This window comes from Trichosurus vulpecula, chromosome 6 (assembly GCF_011100635.1).
Source record: "Trichosurus vulpecula isolate mTriVul1 chromosome 6, mTriVul1.pri, whole genome shotgun sequence".
Taxonomy (NCBI): Eukaryota; Metazoa; Chordata; class Mammalia; order Diprotodontia; family Phalangeridae; genus Trichosurus; species Trichosurus vulpecula.
The window spans coordinates 220,385,664-220,407,242 of NC_050578.1; the positions used below are offsets into that span (position 1 = coordinate 220,385,664).

The 21,579-nt window shown below is 37.3% G+C and overlaps 1 protein-coding gene across 2 annotated transcripts in view; it reads left to right on the forward strand.

The window, feature by feature from the left end:
* The window catches only part of TSG101 (tumor susceptibility 101), a 98,820-nt gene that overhangs the window by 16,119 nt on the left and 61,122 nt on the right, over nucleotides 1-21,579 (forward strand). For both annotated transcript variants that reach the window (XM_036763106.1, XM_036763105.1), the window contains exons 4-5: nucleotides 1,590-1,753; nucleotides 11,377-11,503. In XM_036763106.1, coding sequence (XP_036619001.1) covers nucleotides 1,590-1,753; nucleotides 11,377-11,503 — 291 coding nt within the window. The remainder of the gene's footprint in view (nucleotides 1-1,589; nucleotides 1,754-11,376; nucleotides 11,504-21,579) is intronic.

Below are 21,579 nucleotides of genomic sequence, written 5' to 3' on the forward strand. Positions count from 1 at the left end.
TTCCCTCCATGTACTCTGTGATCCAGTTAAACTACTTTACTTGCTCTGCTCATACACACCTCCCCCGTCAGAATGCCTTTCCACTAGCTGTCCCCCATGCCTGGAATTCACTGTTCCTTCACCTCTGCCCCTTGGTTTTCCTAGCTACCTTCAGGACTCAGCTTAAATCCCAACTTTACAGTTTTTCCTGCTCCTCACCTTTTGAGATTTCTTCCCATTTACCCTGCACATATTCTGTTGGTACGGAGTTATTTGAATATTTTCTCTCTCATTAGAAAGGTGAGCTTTAGAGCAAGGACTGTATTCTGCCTTTCTTTTATCTACAGTGCTTAGCACAGTATTTGATACAAACTGAGTGCTTAATAAATGCTTGAGTAACCGCCTGACATGTTCATTGTAGCATCACCAATTAATTTTCTTAGACTATAGCTTACTTGTACTTGTTAATGGATTGTGATTTCCTGTCTGGAAAAGAAACATGAATTATATAGACCTTAACCCATGAGTGGCTTTAATAGTGATAGGGCATTTAATTATGGATTCATACAGCTGTACTTAGGGTAGAATTTACTTGTTAGCAGAATGATGTGGCTTGTGTTCAACAAATTAATCCCATTGCATGCTTTAAAACATTTCTTTATGATCCACTAGGAGGGGAAGACTAATGATATGAGTAAAGTCAGGAAAATTTTAGTTCTTAATTCTGAACTTTAATGCTAGAAGTGTCAGCTACATTAAGATAGTACTACATGTCTTTGTGAGCAGTTAACAGTATTTAATTGAGATCCCGTCTTGCTGTAGATGAGGCTTTAGAAACTTACTGGTCAGATGATTCTTGTAAATTGCTTTTCTTTGTTTTTAGGAGGTAACAAGGCCGAGTGGGAAGAGTGCTGGCTCTGACAGCAGAGGAGCTGGATCCAAATCCTGCTTCTCATACTAGCTATGTGACCTTGACAAAGTCACTTAACCTCTTTAGGCTTTAAATTCTTCATCTGTAAAATGATGAGGAGGTTCTGGGTGGCTTCTGCCATCCCTTTCAGTAGTAGAGCTATCATCTCATATTATATTCTCCTATATGTTCCCCAGCCTCTGTTTTTAAAATAAGAAATGACAGGAGTTATGTACTCAAGAAAGAATTGTAGAAAAATGCATTCATCTCCCTTTTATCCTGCTGAACTGCTCTGCAAAATAAAAACTTGAGAAATACTTTTTTAACATAACTCTGAAACCCAGGAAGTATACTGATGAGAGGGGCAATATGGAGTAGTGGGAAGTACTGTATGTTTGGATTGCTTTGAATTCAAATCTTAGTTTTCCTGTTTATTACTTCTGTACATATTTTTTTTACAACATAAGTAATTTTACAAATAACTTATAAGGTCTTTAAGCCCCAGTGTCCTCTTTTAATGAAGGGATTAGAGAAGATGATCTGTAAAGATCCTCCAGCCTAACAAAAATTCCACTGTCTTCATTTATTTGTTGTAGTTTAACTTAGTGCTATTTTATTGCAGTTTTTTACCTGTTAGGGTATTGAAAGATCATAAAAGATCTAAAAGTAGAATAATTGAAGTCTCACTTTTTCTTTTTAGGTAACATATACAATATCCCAATATGCCTGTGGCTTCTGGACACATATCCGTATAATCCCCCTATCTGTTTTGTTAAGCCTACTAGTTCGATGACCATTAAAACAGGGAAGCATGTTGATGCAAATGGAAAGATCTATCTTCCTTATTTACATGAGTGGAAGCATGTAAGTATATGACCTATATACTGATTGTAATTTTTAGTTGGGTACTAATTTTTTCCTTGAGTAAGCAGCAGATATTTAATGAGCATTCTATGTTCAGGATACTTCAGAATATACAAAGAGATATAAGACACTACTTGGCCTCAAGAAGTTTGTAATCTACTTCACTTAATAGCACATGTACATTAAAGGACAACCTACAGTAAAAGATCATCTATGATAAATGCCAGTGATAAGTGGTACAGTTAGGCTTTATTTTCTGAAACCCTGGTATTCATTGTAATTTGAGTAGGAGCTTTATGGATCTTTGATCTCATAGATCTGGGAATTCTTTAGTATACCTCTCAATCCAGGTGTGTTTTTTCAACTTGTGCAACTATTTCCCATGACCTCTCATAATCACCAGGGGATCTACTCAAGATGCTGGGGGCCATTTTCCCTGTAATATTAATATTAATTTCATATGAAAAATTTAACAAATATTGTATGCAAAATATTTTGGAGGATAAAAATATAATTTTTCTCAATTTTGCTCCAACTCTCTTTTTTATCCCAGGAATATTCCATTTTCCTTAGATCTGAGTCCCCTTGCATCTCTCCACACACCCCACACACCCCACCCCCAGCATATTTTATACTTGAGTAGAGAGAAATCACTATGGGTTCAGGTGAATAAGGGAGAGCTTCCTAGAGGAAGTCTGAGTTGTTCCAGATTTTTAAGGATGGGTAGTTTTCAGATAGTATAAAAGACATTTTAAGCAGAAATTGCAAGGTTCGAAGGCCCAAAGGTGAGAATGTATGAGCTGTGTTTACGGAATAGTTTTGGTCAGAGTAGAGAGATTGTAGAATGAAATGTTGAAGCTAAGAATGATAAAATAGGGCCAGGTTAGTGATGAGCCTTGCATTTTAGATTAGGTAGCTTAGATTTTGTCCTATGGGTAGTAAGGAGCCATTAAAATTTTTAAGCAAAGGAGTGGGCATGATGAAAGCAGAAGGATTTCTAGTGAGTCCTGTCTTCTTATTATGTGGCTGCAGTATTTGGCTTTCCAGTGAATAACCTGGATTAATTTCTTTCAAGTATTAACTAATTTGATCTCCTTGCTGTCCAAGGGATTCTCAAAAGTCTTCTCCAGCACCACGATTGGAAAGCGTTGATTCTGGAGTGCTCAGCTTCCCTTATGGTTCAGCTCACAGCCATACATTGCTGCTGGAAAAAACATAGCTTTGACTATATGGACCTTTGTTGGCAAGGTGCTGTCCCTTTTTAGTAATGCTTCCCAGATTTACCATAGCTTTCCTTCCAAGGAGCAAGTGTCTTTTAATTTCAATGTTGCAGTCTCTGTCTGCAGTGATCTTTTAGCCCAAGAATATAAAATCTGACATGGCTTCTATTTCTTAGTATTTGCTAACAAACAGTTTTGCTAACAGTGCCATGAATGCAGCTGAAATCACAGATCAACTTAGATGGCATTCTCTTTGTCGTGAAGACTGGTACCTTCAAGCCATCTGTCCCATTAGTGGGAATGGGCTCTTTGAAGAACTGGACTGGTTGACTGACTAATCAGCTCCAAACCCAGAAATGAAACAGTAAAAGTTCTTCCCCCCCCCCCCCCCCCATTTCCTCCTATTAGTCTTGTACTTTAATGAGGCAAACTGTAATACTGCTTTGCTGTTGGAGTGTGGAAGTCTTTTCCTCCCTCTTGTCAGGGTATGCATTGCACAGTGTTATAAAGTGGCAAATATTGCTATCCCCCAAAACAAGTTTGTCATTTAATACAGTTTTGTTCCATTTCTGCCGTTTCTATGCAGTATTACTCAGTGTTATTTTTTTTAAATCAACCTACTATTCAGTACTAAGAAAGATACCTTAAGTACATTGATATTTGGGTTGCCAGGGGTCACCCAGTATAGTAAAGATGAATACTATTGCTACTGGCTTGTAAGATCTGTGTTCAGATACATTTTGGAGGTCTGATTTTAACTAGAACTCAGTGTGATTTTTTTAGTACTTTTTTAAAAAATAAAATATTCAAATATCCAGAAAGCAGAAACATTGCTTAATGTAGGTTTTACAGTGACAATTTTGAAAATAGATTTTTTTGTTGTTTGTTTCTTCTGCCTCTGTCTACAGAAACAAAATATAGAAAACCTCCTTGTATTTTGTAAGCATAACTGGTCAGTTAAAACAAGTTTCCATATTGGCCATATCCAAAAATTTGTTTCCCACTATACACATTAGTCCATCATCTCTTTGTTGTGAGATGGATAGTATTGTTCATCATCAGTATTCTTCATCATGATTGATATTACATTAATGGTTCACAGTTCTTAAGTCTTTAAGAAATGTTCATTTTTGCAGCATTGATGTTAAAAATTATTCTGCTTCTGTTTACTTAACATCAGTGCATACAAGTCTTCAGAAGTTACTCTGAAACCAACCGTTTCTTCGTTTTTTGTAGTACAATAGTATTACATTCCGATACCATAACTTCTTTAGCCATTCTTCCATTGTTTGATGCTCCCTTAGTTTCTAGTTCTTTGCCACTAGAAAGAAAACTGCTATAAATATTTAGGTACATATAGAGTCTTTTCCTTTCTTTGACTTTTTGTGGTATAGACCTAGTAGTGATATCACTGGGTCAAAAGGCATGCACAGGCAATCAGGGGCGGAGCCACGATGGCAGCTGGAGAGCAGGGACTTGTGTGAGCTCCCCACCAGGTCCCTCCAAAAACCTATAAAAAATGGCTCTGAACAAATTCTTTTTTTTTTTTTTTAATTTAAATTTATTTATTTAACATATTTGGTTTTCAGCATTGATTTTCACAACAGTTTGAATTACAAATTTTCTCCCCATTTCTACCCTCCCACCTACTCCAAGATGGCTTATATTCTGGTTGCCCTGTTCCCCAGTCAGCCCTCCCCTCTATCACCCCCCTCCCCTCTCATCCCCTTTTCCCTTCCTTTCTTGTAGGGCAAGATAAATTTCTACGCCCCATTGCCTGTGTATCTTATTTTTTAGTTGCATGCAAAAACTTTTTTTGTTTTTGAACATCTGATTTTAAAACTTTGAGTTCCAAATTCTCTTCCCTCTTCCCTTCCCACCCACCCTCCCTAAGAAGTTGAGCAATTCAACCTAGGCCACACATGTATTATTATGTATAACCCTTCCACAATACTCATGTTGTGAAAGGCTAACTACATTTTGCTCCTTCCCAACCCATCCAGCTTTATTGAATTTTCTCCCTTGACCCTGTCCCCTTTCCAAAGTGTTTGTTTTGATTACCTCCACCCCCATCTGCCCTCCCCTCCATCATCCCCCCCCTCCATCATCCCCCCCCCCCGTCTTTTATTTTTTTTTTTATCTTCCTCCCTCTTCTTTCCTGTGGGGTAAGACACCCAACTGAGTATGTATGGTATTCCCCCTCAGGGCAAATCTGATGAGAGCAAGGTTCACTCATTCCCCCCTCACCTGCCCTCTCCCCTCCTCCCACAGAGCTGCTTCCTCTTGCCACCTTTATGCGAGATAATCCACCCCATTCTCTCTCTCCCCATCTCCCTCTCTCAGTATGTTACTCTCTCATCCCTTAATTTTATTTTATTTCTTTTAGATATCTTCCCTTCATCTTCAACTCACCCTGTGTCTGCTCTCTCTCTTTTACATATATATATACATACATATATAAAAACACATATATATATACACGCACATACATACATATACACATAGTTATATACATACACATTCACTTATATATATACATAAACATATATATATGCATATTCCCTTCAACTACCCTAATACTGAGGTCTCATGAATCATACACATCATCTTTCCATGTAGGAATGTAAACAAAACAGTTCAACTTTAGTAAGTCCCTTGCAATTTCTGTTTCTTGATTACCTTTTCATGCTTCTCTTGATTCTTGTGTTTGAAAGTCAAATTTTCTATTCAGTTCTGGTCTTTTCACTGAGAAAGCTTGAAAGTCCTCTATTTGATTGAAAATCCATATTTTGCCTTGGAACATGATACTCAGTTTTGCTGGGTAGGTGATTCTAGGTTTTAATCCTAGCTCCATTGACCTCCGGAATATCGCATTCCAAGCCCTTCGATCTCTTAATGTAGAAGCTGCTAGATCTTGTGTTATCCTGATTGTGTTTCCACTATACTCAAATTGTTTCTTTCTGGCTGCTTGCAGTATTTTCTCCTTGATCTGGGAGCTCTGGAATTTGGCGACAATATTCCTAGGAGATTTCTTTTTGGGATCTATTTGAGGAGGCGATCGATGGATTCTTTCAATTTCTATTTTGCCCTGTGGCTCTAGAATATCAGGGCAGTTCTCCTTGATAATTTCTTGAAAGATGGTATCTAGGCTCTTTTTTTGATCATGGCTTTCAGGTAGTCCAATAATTTTTAAATTCTCTCTCCTGGATCTATTTTCCAGGTCAGTGGTTTTTCCAAGGAGATATTTCACATTGTCTTCCATTTTTTCATTCCTTTGGTTCTGTTTTATAATATCCTGATTTCTCATAAAGTCACTAGCTATAAAAAATGGCTCTGAACAAATTCTAGAACTGCGGAACCCACAAAATAGCAGAGGAAAGCAGGGATCCAGCCCAGGACAGCCTGGATGGTTGCTGGATGAGGTCTCTCGCGCACGGAGCAGAGGGGAGCGGAGCTCATCATGGGTGGCGGCAGGACCAACCAGACCAGGAGCCGGGCAGAACAGGCCCTAGCGCCCTGAGTCAGTGAGCGGTGGCAGTTACCAGACATCTCAACCCACAAACACCAAAGACAACAGAGAAGGTTAGTGGGAAAAGCTGTGGGGGACAGAGTGAAAAGAGTTCACGGTTTGGCCACCGCCCCAGGGGCAGCAGAGGTGGTGCAGTTACAGAAGTACAGCTGCTTCTGGCCCCAGGCCCACCTGGTGGGAGGAATTAAGTTGTGGATCAGAGCAGGAGTGCACAGCCTACTTAAGGTTGGTGGTTCTTGGGGAAGGAGGAATGCTGGTGTGGCAGAGCTGGCTGTATAGAAATATCTCTGAAATCAACGGCGCATCCCCTCAAGCTTGGAACAAAGTACTCTTTGCTCTACAAGCAGTCATACCCCAATGAAAAACTCAAGGGTCAAGTAAGTTAGCTGGGAACACGGCCAGGCAGCAAAAACAGACTCAGATTCAGACTTTGGAATCTTTCTTTGGTGACAAAGAAGACCAAAACATACAGCCCAAAGAAGTCAACAAAGTCAAAGAGCCTAAATCAAAAGTCTCCAAGAAAAACATGACTTGGTCTAAGGCCATGGAAGAGCTCAAAAAGGATTTGGAAAAGCAAGTAAGAGAAGTAGAGGAAAAATTGGGAAGAGAAATGAGAATGATGCAAGAAAACCATGGAAAACAAGTCAATGACTTGCTAAAGGAGAACCACAAAAATACTGAAGAAAACGACACCTTAAAAAATAGACTAACTCAAATGGCAAAAGAGCTCCAAAAAGCCAATGAGGAGAAGAATGCCTTGAAAGGCAGAATTAGCCAAATGGAAAAGGAGGTCCAAAGGACCACTGAAGAAAATACTACCTTAAAAATTAGATTGAAGCAAGTGGAAGCTAGTGACTTTATGAGAAATCAAGATATTATAAAACAGAACCAAAGGAATGAGAAAGTGGAAGACAATGTGAAATATCTTATTGGAAAAACCACTGACCTGGCAAATAGATCCAGGAGAGATAATTTAAAAATTATTGGACTACCAAAAGGCATGCACAGTTCAGTAGCTCTTTGTGCTTAATTTCAAATAGCTTTCTAGAGTTCATGGATAAATGTGCATTCATGTGCTTTTTCCATGTTTGTCAATTTCTTTTCTTTCTTTCTTTGTTGTCATCTGCTAAGTTCATGGGTGTGAAGTGGTTCCTCCGAATTGTTTTAATTTTTACTTTTCTCATTTTTAGTGATTTGAAACATTTTTTAATATAACTGGAGATATCCTGAATTTATTCTCTTGAGAACCTTTTGCCTGTTACGTCCTTTTACCAATTATCAATAAATAAATGACTTCATATAAATTGGAATCAGTTTCTTCTTTATCTTGGAAATGAGACATTTATGCTTGTAACATAATTAACTTGTCTCAAGGGGTTACATAGTTACATAGTCATAATTTTCCATATTATCTTGTGTGATCCTCTCTGTCCTTTGGTAATGAGCTCTTAGCTACCTATATATCTGAAATATAATTTCATCATTCCTCTAATTTGTTTAGGGTGTGACCTTTTACATGTTTGACACATTTCCACCTTAAGCTTAACTTGCCTTATGATGTAAGGTGTTCAGATTTAATTTTCACCAGGTTGCTGTCCAGTTTTCCCAGTTGAGGGGGGGAGAAGAGGGAGGGATGTCAGGTAGTGAGCCCTTATCCCAGTAGATAGATCTAACCCTAGGTTATCAGGTTCATTTACTTCTTTATTGTTGTATAACTAAATCTGTTCTGCTGATAAAGCTCTCTATTTTTAAACCAAATACCAAATTGTTTTGATAATTACTGCAATGTAGTGTAGTTTTAGATCCAGTACTATTGCAACCCCTGAATCCCTTGAGATCCTTGACTTTTCTTTTCCTTTTTTTTTTTTTTTGACCTTTAGATGAATTTTGTTACTTTTTTTCTAGTTCTATAAAAGAATTCTTTGGTGCTTTAATAGGTAAGACATTAAATAAGTAAATTAATTTGGATATCATGGTCATTTTTGTTATAGTGGCTTGGCCTACCGACAAACAATATTCTGCAGTTATTTATGTTTGTATTTTCTATAAATGTTTTTTAGTTGTATTCATATAGTCCCTATTTGTATCTTGGTAGGTTAGACGTAGTAGACATGTAAATATTTTATACATTCTGTATACATTTTACATAGAATTTTTCTATCTTACCTGAAATAACAACTTGAATACTAGTGTGCAGTTTCTCTTTTGAAACTTGAGAAATCACAGTACAAATCGAGCAAGTGATTAATTTTACATGTTTAAAACAGTTCCATGCAGTTCTGTCTTTGGAGCTTTATGTATTTCATATACGTACATATGCACACCTGAATATTTATTGAAGGGGGAAAGCTTTGTTCAGAATATGCTGCACATTGAAAGTAATAAATTCAGTCATAAACCATTTATAAATATTAACTTTTTCCTCCTATGATTCAGGACAGGCCGTGATCAGCTTTCTATCACACTTGAATAACTTATGAAAAACATAATGATATCCAGTTATAAAATTGAGAAGAGTTTTTAGTCATAAGTTTGGGAAATAAAAATCTTAAATTTTGGTGAAGTATGTAGTACTACTGTTTGAAACCACTCTAGAAATTTCTTCCCAGAGCACACAGCCTTCATTAGCCTCAAAGCTTAGTTGAAGATATAGGCAGGATATATTAGGCATTCCTCTATGGCATCCTAAGGTTTGAAAGAAAATAATGTAGTACAAAAGGATTAAGAATCATTCTATTCTAGAGGTATTCCATCCTGGTTTTATAACAGTGCCCCATTGGCATCTGTGGGAAGTGTCCTTTAATATCCCTAATACTAGGTAAGAGAAAACTGGTGTGGGGGAGGAAAATGTTACAGCAAGTTTCTCTGCTAATGTCCTCATTTCTCAGATACATAGAGAACTCAGTCAAATGTGTAAGAATACAAATCATTGTCCAGTTGATAGTCAAAGGATATGTACAGGCAGTTTTCAAATAAAGAAATCAAAGCTATCTATAATCATATTAAAAATACTCTAAATCACTATTGATTAAAGAAATGCAAATTAAAACAACTCTGAGGTACTACCTCACACTTATCAGATTAGCTAATATGACAGAAAAGCAAAATAATAAATGTTGGTGTAGATGGGAGAAAATTAGGACACTAATGCACTGTTGGAGTTGTAAACTGATCAGACCGTTCTGGAGAGCAATTTGGAACTATGCACAAAAGGCTATAAAATTGTCCCTACCTTTTGACCCAGAAATAACACTACTAGGCAGAGAGATTTAAGAAAAGGAAAAGAATGCAAATGTAGAAAAATATTTGTAGCACATCTTTTTGTGAAGGCAAAAAATTGGAAGTTGAAGGGATGCCCATGAATTAGGGAATGTTTAAATAAGTTTTGCTGTATGATTTTGATGGCATACTATTGTGCTATAAGAATGAGTCACAGTATTCTTTCAGAAAAACCTGGAAAGACTTATATGAACTTAGGAAAAATGAAGTGAGCAGAACCAGGAGAAAACTGCTAATGAGAAGACAATATTGTGTAAAGACCAACTGTGACTGATTTAGCTATTCTCAGCAACGTGATGACCTAAGGCAGTTCCAGAGGACTCATGATGAAAAATGCTATTCACCTCCAGAGAAGGAATTGACAGCGGTTGAATGTAGATTGAAGCATAATTTTTTTAAACTTTCTTAATTTTTCTTGGTTTTTTTTTTCTGTTTTCTTTTTAGTTTTCTTTTTACAGCATGACTAACATGGAAATATTTTACGTAACTGTACATATACAACCAATATCAAATTGCTTGGTTTTTTTTTTAATGAGGAGGAAGAAGGGGAGGGAAGGGAATTTGGAACTCAGAATTTTGAAAAGTGAGTGTTAAAAAATTTTTACATGTGACTGGGAAAAGATAAAATATTTGAAAAAATACTGGAAAAAAGACTAATACTACAAAGATCACTCTTGCCATTTGAATAAACTCTGCCTGTTTTTCCTTTTTTATTTTGACAAAAACTGAAGAAGTTGAAACTATTCAACTTTATCTGAGCACTGGCTCATTTGATGTTGTACATATTGCATTCAACATACAATTAGTTATTAAAAATCAAGTAAAGATATTCGAGAACCCAGGTGAATTCTAAATATTTCTAGAAATACTTAGTAATAAATTTGTTTTTGACTCTCAGTGAACTTAAAGTCTTAAAAGAAACCCAAGGTTAAGAAACAGCATAAACATGTACAAATAAATAAATCAATCACTAGAGTGAATAGAGGATTAAGGTGAGGTAAGGTCCAAAATTATTAGTGAATTACATAGTCATTTGAGGAGTATTTGCTAAATGAGGAAGAGTTTATCATTTAAAGGAAGGACAGCCTTCAATTTGATATGGGAAAGAAGAGAGATGATTTCTGAAAATTGTGGATAACGTGAATTAAGATTTAGAAGAGGGAGAATTAAGATTGCTATATGGACCAATGAGAACAGTAGTGTTTCTCTACTGAACTTTTTTGAACATGTAAATTTAATTCTTTGCTTCTCTATTGGTACACCAAAGTGGTATATTAAAAAGAATGGAATTTGCAAGATTAGAATCATGCAAATGAAACTGGCATTTACCAGGAGAGAGACAGTGTGGTAAAAAGCGGATCCAGCTTGGTTTTGATAATTAGTTTTGTGACCATGGGTAAAATCTTATCTTCGTTTCCTTCATGTCTCCTAGGGTTAACAGTTCTTATCCTAATTGCCTTCTCTCACTGTCATAAGGAAAACACTTCCTTGAACTTTAAAATACTATAAATATGAGCTATTTTTATTGTCATTGATGAAATGCTGCTAAACTTTTTGTATTAAATAAATAATATTTACCCATTTTTTTCTTTTAGCCACAGTCTGACTTACTGGGTCTGATTCAAGTAATGATTGTGGTGTTTGGAGAGGAGCCTCCAGTGTTTTCACGCCCTACTGTTTCAGCCTCCTATCCACCATACCAAGCAACAGGACCACCAAATAGTAAGTGGAATCTGGATTTAATTTTTAAAATGTATTATCACATTATAAAAATAGAAAAGTGTTTTAATCTCTGACTTTTCATTTGCTTTGAAGCTTACTAAGTTAGTGAGTCTGTTGAAGTGTTCTGTTACAAATTCCCTTTCCACCCTCACCCTGAGGCTGGCATTTGGACTTGTGTTTATGGGTAAAAATCTAAACATTAGTGTGTTGACTTCTAAAAGGGAGGAAGCTGTATTAGAGCTAGAATTTCTCTAATTACACATATCTGGAATAAGAGTATGTAGGATACTCTTGCCATCTGGATCACTAGCATCCTAAGTAATTTTACAACATCAGATTAACTATCCACATAGTAAAACACGTAAACTAGAAAAGCTAAATACCTTTAGATTATATCAGTAGATGGAGAAAAAAACTGTCTAGAAAATCTAGCCACTTCAACTGAAAAACTAATGGAATTCATCAAAGTCCTGAATACAGCATTCACCTACCAAAAAAAAATCATATGCATTCTTATAATAAAGATTGGACTTTTCCCTTAAATAAACTGTTTTCAAAATTCCATCTAGATTTTGTATTAAACTGCCAAACTGAAATTATAGCATTGCAAATAGTATGCTTTCATTTTTTCAATTAAAAAATTCAGTAAAAAGGAACTTGAATTACATTTGGATTTAAAAAATTAATAGTAAGTCCAGAGTAAGAAGAAAAGTAGCTAACCCTCAGTTGATGTGAAAAAGATAGGATTTTAGTGGTCAAGGAATTCTAAGTAATGAGTTATCATTGTTATATCACAGATTAAAAAGATAGCATTCTTAGTTGTATGAATAGAGACATAATGTCCAAAACAAGCGAGGTTCTGATCCAAATGTACTCCACAGTGAATGACAGGTGTCATTCAAAGGATGGTGATGAGTTTGGTTTTAGGACTGGAAACTGTGCTGTGTTAAAATGAGTTGAAGGCACTAGGGATTTGTCTTGGAGAAGAGAGGACCTGAGTGTGGCGATGAAAGAGTGAGGGATTATTATCCCCAATTCTGGTTGAAAATTACAGAGGAAATTTTTATCTTCATATGAGGGAAATATACTTCAATAGTTTAGTAGATCTATGCTCTCATTAATGTGAGTACAGCCTCCACCAGTATAGGTTGCAACTATTCTGTGCCTTCTAGTCCTCTGTTATTTTTGTCTAGATTCTTAAATAAATCCTCCCTAGAGGATTTCATCCAGATCTTAAAATACAGGTATCAGTATTTGGCCCATCTGTTTCACATTGTCATTGAATTACTGACCTTTGGGTAATAACTTTTAGGTTATCTTTGACATTTGTCATCATTGATAACATGCTATAATTTAGTTAGATCTATCATGCATTTCTGTGGTAGACCTTTTGTTTCACCTGCAAGGACATTGGGTGCATGTCCCATGATTTGCAGCCATGGAACAACACTGAGAGAATAAATGGATTTTTGTGTTGGGGAATAACTGCAATTTTTGAAAAAGCTGTGCAGTTTTCCAAGTGATCTTGTCTGCTCTTGATTTCCTGGTCAGTTCTGGGCCCAGGTCATGTAAGTACCTGTCCAAAATAGTTATACTAATGGCCTAATTATTAAATGAATTTAAGGAAATGGTTTGGACAATGTGGACATTATTGGAATGAGTATATTTCTTCCCAAAGGAAAAACCTTTTAAAAGGTGAAAATATTCAGGATTTATAAGTTTTATTGTCTTTGTTGTAATCATTCCTTTTATTGCTTCTCTTTAAAATACATTTAATTTTTTTATGCTTATTTCTTTTATTTCTATTAGTCTGTTCTGTGTAGTGCTCTCCTAATCCCATAATGGGCGTATGGTAGTTTGTTGGTAACATGCTTTGTACATCCTTAATATGTTAACCCAAATGACTTCTGAGATATTCTTTCTCTCTCTCTCTCTCCCTCTCCCTCTCTCTCTCCCCCTCCCCCCCACCCCATGAGAGTTTATATAGTTATATATAAAGGAGATTTTAGTTTAACTTGAGAGTGACAGAAGACAAAAATATGTTTCCAGCAGTTGATAAGAAATCTTTTATAGTCATTCATTGTGAAAGACAGTCAAAAGGAATTACTATGCTCAGTGACCACTTTAAAGGCTTTGACTGCTTGGGAGCTTGGTTCTCTGTCAGGAAGCGTGATAAAATGGAAAGAACTGGTCTGGAAGTGTGAGTCCTTCAAGTTCCTTTCTAAAATTCAGTGATATAGTAACTCCAGATTCACCAAGAATAGCCAAGAGATAAATGGTTAAGGTGATGGACTGCTAATTTGGCATTCTCTGCAACCTTGAGCTAAGTTCTTATTCCTTTGTCCTCATTCCCCTGGAGTTAAGATTGGTCACTGAATTTCTTATGTCTAGTATTTTGCAACATTTACTAGCAACGTAGCTCTCCCTTTCATGTTATTCTTGTGGAAAAGATGGAGTGTAATAGATAATATAATAGCTAGATGGTTTCAGAATTGGTTGAATTGTTGGACCCGATGTCTGCCTGAAAAGAAGTCTTTTGTAGAATGCCATAGTGCTCTGTTCTTGCTGTTTAACATTTTTTATAGATGATTTTGATAAATACATATAGAGGGCGTTTGTATCGAATTCGCGATCATAGTTAATGCATTGAATGACAGAATCAAGATTCATAGACACCTCAATAGACCAGAACATTAGGCTGAATTTAATAAAGTGTAATTTAATGGGAATAAACGTAAAACTCTGTAGTTGAGTTCTAGAAATTAACTTCAGAATACAAGCTGGGCAAACCATGGTTAGATAGCAGTTTTGCTGCAAATAAAACAAGTATTTTTGTGTACTTAAAGATCCTGTCAATCAGGAGTATAATATAGAAGCCAAAAAATGGCTTTTGTCATTTATGCTGATGGTCCTTGTGTATGTTTGCCCTGGTCAGGTAAGACTTACTCTGCTTGGTCTTACAAGAATTAGGTGCAATGGGTAAAATTTGCAAAGAAGTAGATTTGGTCTTGAAGTAAGGGTAAATTTGCTGGTAATCAGAGCTATTCAAAAGTAGAATGCTCTGTTTTAGAAGGTAGTAGGTTCTAAGGTTTGAGCCAGTATAGTGGAATAGCAGGAAGAGGCATAATGAGCTATACCCCCAAACTATTCCCTAAAAACAAACAAAACTCCAAACAAATCTAGAAATGCACCCAACCAACTGACAGGGAAAATCAAAGAAAAAGTCATAGTCTTTCCAACCAAGAGTGACATAGGAAGTCAGAGAGGTCTGGGGACAGGATCTGGCTGGGAGTGGGCAGAATGGAGTGTTCCAGTGCAGGGAGGAACTGTTTACTGGAGCAGGAATAGATCCCAGACTCATACTAGGGCACAGAGACTGAATGCACGGTGTGGGAAACAGGAGTTATTCTGGGGTAATTGAGAGGTTGCAAGCCTTAAGCAGAAGCAAATTCAGAAGTAAACATCAAGAGTATGGCTCAGCAGAACCAGGAGGTCATTATACACGGTTACAGACACATAGTATCTATAAGGACTAACTTTGGTAAACTTGGCTTCCCTCATCGATGCAAGGTTTAAAGACAGCTCCAAAAGACTCATGATGGAAAAAGCTATTCACATCCAGAGAAAGAATTATGGAGCTCGAATGCAGATTGAGACAAACTATTTGGTTTCTTTTTTTTTCCTTCTTTTTTGGTTTAGTTTCTTCTTTCTCATGATTCATCCATTGGTTATAATTCTTTACAACTGGACTATTATGTAAATGAGTTCAATGTGAAGGTATATGTAAAATCTACATTGGATTACATGCAGTCTTGGGGGGAGGGGGGAGGGAGTGAAAATTTGGAACCCAAAAACTTGTGGAACTGAGTGTTGTAAACTAAAAATAAAAAATAAGCTTAAAATTAAAAAAAAAAAAAGAGTATGGCTCAGACCTCAGGAGCAGAGTGTGGGATCTCAATTCGAGCCTTTACCTCTACAGAATCACCAAACTACCACAGCCCTGGGCCTTATCTTGTTTTTGTGTGACCCTAGCTAAGAATGTTATTTACATTTTTTAGTTAAATTTTATTGTATTTAAAAATGTATAAATTATTCTTGGGTCCATGGATTTGGCCCTCAGGCTGTACTTTTCTACCCTTGTTCCAACCGTGGCTCAGGAGGCCTGCTAAAAATGTAGAGGATGTAAAAGAAAGTAAGGATGTAACTGAGCCCTGCTTAACCTGCCTTCCACTTGCCGCCATGCACTCTCTCCTGTTTGTCACATGACCTGCGGCAACCACCCATCCATCATCAGTCTGTGTAGTCTGAGAGGAATGAGTTGGAGAGTCAAATCTTTTTGCTGTGTTTTTGGTCCTTACCAAATGTAAACAGTAAGAAAATCTGAAAAATGTATTAAAACCTGTACCGTTTAGCAAAGTAGTTTTTAACATTAGTGTGATTTCATAATAAATAGAATCTTAACTAATAAATGTAATTAAATTATATTAATTGAAATTTCTCTTTTTAAAAATATAATTTATTTGCAAAATAGTTTAATCATTAATTATACCTTTACTTGGAAAGTGAGCCACTAAACTTATCAGCAGCCCGGAAAAGTTTAACCTATTTTAGCCTATTTTAATTTTGGCCCCTACCTATTGCCAAGTTGTGCAGGTCTATTCTAACCTAATCTGAACTATGCAGAAAAATAACAAGGGGGTAAATTCCTGACCAAAGGGTAGCCTACAGTTCTGCCACTCTAAGAGAGCTTCACTGCTAGCTGATAATGAATGAGTCCAGCAGTAGTCTGCTGTTGGCTCACATCCAGACCTAGATTAGGAATTTGCAGAGCTCAGACCATTTTGCATCATACCAGTTTTGGAGCCTAACCTGAGCTGTCCCTTAGATCCTGAAGTAACATAGCACTCAATACTCCAAGAAAGCAACAGGATAAGCCCAGAAATTCCTTCCAGGCGCATGCAGAGCCTGACCTTAACATCAAGTCTGAAGTCAGAAGTTACACTGAAAGAACAATCAAAGGATCTCACTATAAAAAGCTATTATATTAACAGGGATGCTCAAGACAAAAATCCAGAAAATAACAATTCCAGAGCACCTATAAGCAAAGCCTCAGAAAAAAAATATAGCTGAGGCACAAATTTACATAGAATTACTGGAAGATAAGAAGCAAGAGTTTTAAAATGTTTTTATAAAGGAAAAGAAATTACAGTTGTGAAAGGGAGACTTGGAAAGGCAATTAATAGGTTGGCAGAAGAGGTACAAAACCTTGACTGAGCAACAAACTCACTGAAAATTAGAATGAACAAATTAGAAGCAGATGACTTGCACTGGGGATGGGGATGGGCTCTTAGCACTTGTTCAGCCAAGTGCCCTTGAAGAGTTTGGCCTTTGTTTACTTTTATTAATTCAGTGTCTTTGATTGAGTCTTACTAGGTGCTAAGCCCCAGGCCCAAACCCTTATCTATTAGGTGCTAAGCCTATGTGGGTATGAATTGGTAACTAAGGTGGGGCCAGTGAAGGGAGGTGCTAACACCAGAGCCAATCAAAGGAGCCTAAGTTCTCATCACTCAGATGACATTTGATGACATCTGAAACTGTGTAAAAAGAGAAGACAAAACTATTTGCTTGAGGCTCTCACTCTTGACTCTGGGCAGCTGTAGCTAAGAGCCCTCCAGCTCGTAAAGCTGGATGTTGGGACTTTGTTAAACTCTGGTAACTATGTATTGGGATTTGAATCAGACAAAGTCCGTCTGTTGATGCTTGTAATTTGTTTGTATCTGCTCTGAAGTTCAGGGTGCTGGCTTTTTCCCCTGAACTAAGTGAGTTATATTTGTATGTGTAACCTCTTAACGTTGCTTTCCTTAGTAAAGCAGATAAAAAGAACTTGGGCTTGCAGCATTCTGTGAGTTGGTTGTTGTTGGTTTTACACCCCCACAGCAGCTGCTAGCTGAATTGTTGAAACATGACTCCATGAGACATGAGAATGATTAAAACAAAATAGAAATACTGGGGGAAAAATAGAAGGAAATGTAAGATGTATCATAGCCAAAACAACTGATCTGGAAAACTGCTTAAGGAGGAAAAAAATGAAGAATCATTGGACTCTGAACATAATGACCAAAACAAGAGCTCAGACATTATGTTTCAAAAATTCTGAAAACTGCCCTGTTCTCTTAGAAGCAGAGAGCAAAGTGGAAATAGTCGCTTTCTCAAAGGTACGTCAAAATGAGAGAACTTAACAGGAGTATCACAGCCGAAATCTAAAGCTTTCAGGTCAAAGAATTCTGCGAGTGGCCAGAAAGAAAAAAATTGAAGTAGGGAGGAGCCATAATCAGGATGTCATAAGATTTAGCAGCCACCATCTTAAAGGAGCAGAGAGTTTGGAATACCATATTTCAGAAGGCAGATGATATGTAATATATGCTTACAGTCAGAAATAACTTATCCAGCAAAACTTAATATAATCCTACCAGCAGGAAAATAGTTTTTTCATGAAATACAGGGTTTCCAAGCCTTTTTTTTGTGTGCGTTCCTCTTTTCTTTTTTTTTCTTTCTTTTTTCTTTTTTTTAGTTTTCAGCCTTGATTTCCACAAGAGTTTGAATTACAAATTTTCTCCCCATTTCTACTCTCCCACCCACTCCAAGATGGCATGTATTCTGATTACCCCGTTACCCACTCAGCCCTCCCTTCTGTCACCCCACTTCCCCCAATCCGCTTTTCCCTTACTTTCTTGTAGGACAAGATAGATTTCTATGCCCCATTGCCTGTGTATCTTATTTCACAGTTGCATGCAAAAACTTTTTTTTGAACATCTGTTTTTAAAACTTTGCGCTGCTAATTCTCTCCCCTCTTCCCTCCCCACCCACCCTCCCTCCCTAAGAAGGCAATCAATTCAATACAGGCCACATGTGTATCATTATGTAAAACCCTTCCACAATACTCATGTTGTGAAAGACTGACTATATTTTGCTCCTTCCTATCTTAACCCCTTTATTCAATTTTCTCCCTTGACCTTGTCCCTTTTTGAAAGTGTTTGTTTTTGATTACCTCCTCCCCCCATCTGCTCTCCCTTATATTGTCCCCCCTTTTTTATCTTCTTCCTCTTTTCCTGTAGAGTAAAATACCCAGTTGAGTATGTATGTTATTCCCTCCTCAGGTCAAATCTGATGAGAGCAAGATGCTCTCATTCCCCCCCACCTGCCCTCTCTTCCCTCCAAACAGAACTGCTTTTTCTTGCCACTTTCATGTGAGATACTTTACCCCATTCTGTCTTTCCCTTTCTCTCTCTCTCTCAATATATTCCTCTCTCATCCCTTAATTTGATTTTTTTTTTTTTTAGATATCATCCCTTCATATTCAACTTACCCTGTGCCCTAATACTGAGGTCACATGAATGATACATCATCTTTCCTTGTAGGAATATAAACAAAACAGTTCAACTTTAGTAAGTCCCTTATGATTTCTCTTTCTTGTTTACCTTTTCATGCTGTGTTTGAAAGTCAGATTTTCTATTCAGCTTTGTTGTTTTCACTGAGAAAGCTTGAAAGTCCTCTCTTTTATTGAAATTCCATATTTTGCCTTGGAGCATGATACTCAGTTTTGCTGGGTAGGTGATTCTTGGTTTTAATCCTAGCTCGATTTACCTCCGGAATATCATATTCCAAGTCCTTTGATCCCTTAATGTAGAAGCTGCTAGATCTTGTGTTATCCTGATTGTGTTTCCACTATACTCAAATTGTTTCTTTCTGGCTGCTTACAGTATTTTCTCCTTGATCTGGGAGCTCTGGAATTTGGCAACAATATTCCTAGGAGTTTTCTTTTTGGGATCATTTTCAGGAAGTGATCAGTGGGTTCTTTCAATTTCTGTTTTGCCCTTTCGTTCTAGAATATCAGGGCAGTTCTCCTTGATAATTTCTTGAAAAATGATATCTAAGCTCTTTTTTTGATCATGGCTTTCAGGTAGTCCAATAATTTTTAAATTCTGTCTCCTGGATCTATTTTCCAGGTCAGTGGTTTTTCCAATGAGGTATTTCCCATTGTCTTCCATTTTCTAATTTTTAAGATAGTATTTTCTTAAGTGGTCTTTTGAACCTCTTTTTCCATTTGACTAATTCTGCCTTTCAAGGCATTTTTCTCATTGGCTTTTTGGAGCTCTTTTGCTGTTTGAGTTAGTCTATTTTTTAAGGTGTTATTTTCTTCAGTATTTTTTGGGTCTCCTTTAGCAAGTCATTGACTTGTTTTTCATGGTTTTCTCGCATCATTCTCATTTCTCTTCCCAGTTTTTCCTCTACTTCTCTTACTTGCTTTTCCAAATCCTTTTTGAGCTCTTCCATGGTTTGAGACCAGTTCTTGTTTTTCTTGGAGGGTTTTGATATAGACTCTTTGACTTTGTTGACTTCTTCTGACTGTATGTTTTGGTCTTTGTCACCAAAAAAAGATTCCAAAGTCTGAGTCTGAATCTGAGACTGTTTGCGCTGCCTGTTCATGTTCCCAGCCAACTGCTGACCCTTGAGCTTTTTGTCAGGATATGACTGCTTATAGAATAGAAAGTACTTTGTCCCAAGCTTTAAGGGCTGTGGTGCTATTTTCAGAGCTACTTCTACACAGCAAGCTCTGCCACACCAGCACTCCTTCTCTCCCAAGAACAGCCAACCAGGATTGTGGCCCAGATCCAGGCAGGGCAGGGCAGGGCAGGGCAGGCTTTGCACTCCTGCTCTAATCAGCCACTTAATCCCTCCCACCAGGTGGGCCTGGGGCCAGAGGCAACTGCAGCTGTAGCTCTGGAAGCAGCCTCAGAGCTGTACCTTCTCCGCTGCCAACTCCTTTCACTCTGTCCCAGCATCTTTTCCCACTAACCTTCTCTGTTGTCTTTGGTGTTTGTGGGTTGAGAAGTCTGGTAACTTGCCACAGCTCACTGATTCAGGGCGCTGTGCCTCTTCTGCCCGTTTCCAGGTCTGGTTGGTCCTGGCGTGGCCCACGCTGGGCTTTGCTCCCAGTTCCATGGGATAGACCCTTCCCAGTGACCATCCAAGCTGTCCTGGGCTGGAGTCCTGCTTCCCTTGGTATTTCATGGGTTCTGCACCTCTAGAATTTGTTCAGAGCCATTTTTATAGGTGTTTGGAAGGACCTGGGGGAGAGCTTAAGCAAGTCCCTGCTTTCCAGCCTCCATTTTGGCTCCAACCCCTAATTGTGATTTTCTAAGTCAATAAGTAGTCTGGAAGGATCCCTTTCTATTTGAGTTTACACCACTGTTTTGCAACAAGAGCATTGTTACAGGGTTACAATCATACTAGCATAAATATGAGTAATTGATTTGTAGTTATCTATTTAGCCATTTTATTTGAAAATTTAGCAACAAACTTGTCATCTCCTATGATAATCATAGTCATAATATTCTGTTTTCTACATTAGTTTGTATAGCTTGCAGCCAAGAATATCATTTCACATTTTTAAAAAAATAGTTTTATTGTATTTAAAAATGCAAAATCCATTCTTAGTTCATGGGCAGCAAGATTTGACCCTTTTTACTTGCCCACTCCTGTTCTGTGCCACTCTTTTAACCTGAAAAAAGTATGTCAATTAATGCTGAGTGAGCGGAGCAGAGCCAGGAGAACATTGTACACAACCACAGATATATGGATTCCGTGAAGACCAACCCTGACATACTTCGCTCTTCTCAGCAACGTAAGGTGCAAGGACAACTCCAGGGAACTCACGATGGGGAATGCTATCTCCATCCAGAGAAAGAACTGTGAAGTTTGAATACAGATTGAGGCGCACTACATGCTCGCCTTTTTTGCTTCTCTTTTGTTTTTGTTTATGGGTTGTTTTTTTTTTTTTTTTGGTTCTGTTTCTTCTTTCTCATGATTCATTCCATTGGTCATAATTCTTCTCCACAGCTTGACTACTGTATAAATTAATTCAATGCGAAGTTATACATGGTAGTTAAATGAGATTCCATGCCGTCTTGGGGAGGGAGGGGGGGGGGGAGAAATTCTGGAACTCAAAATTATGTAGAACAGTGTGTAGTAAACTAAAAATAAAAAATATATATATTTTTAAAAAGTATGTCATT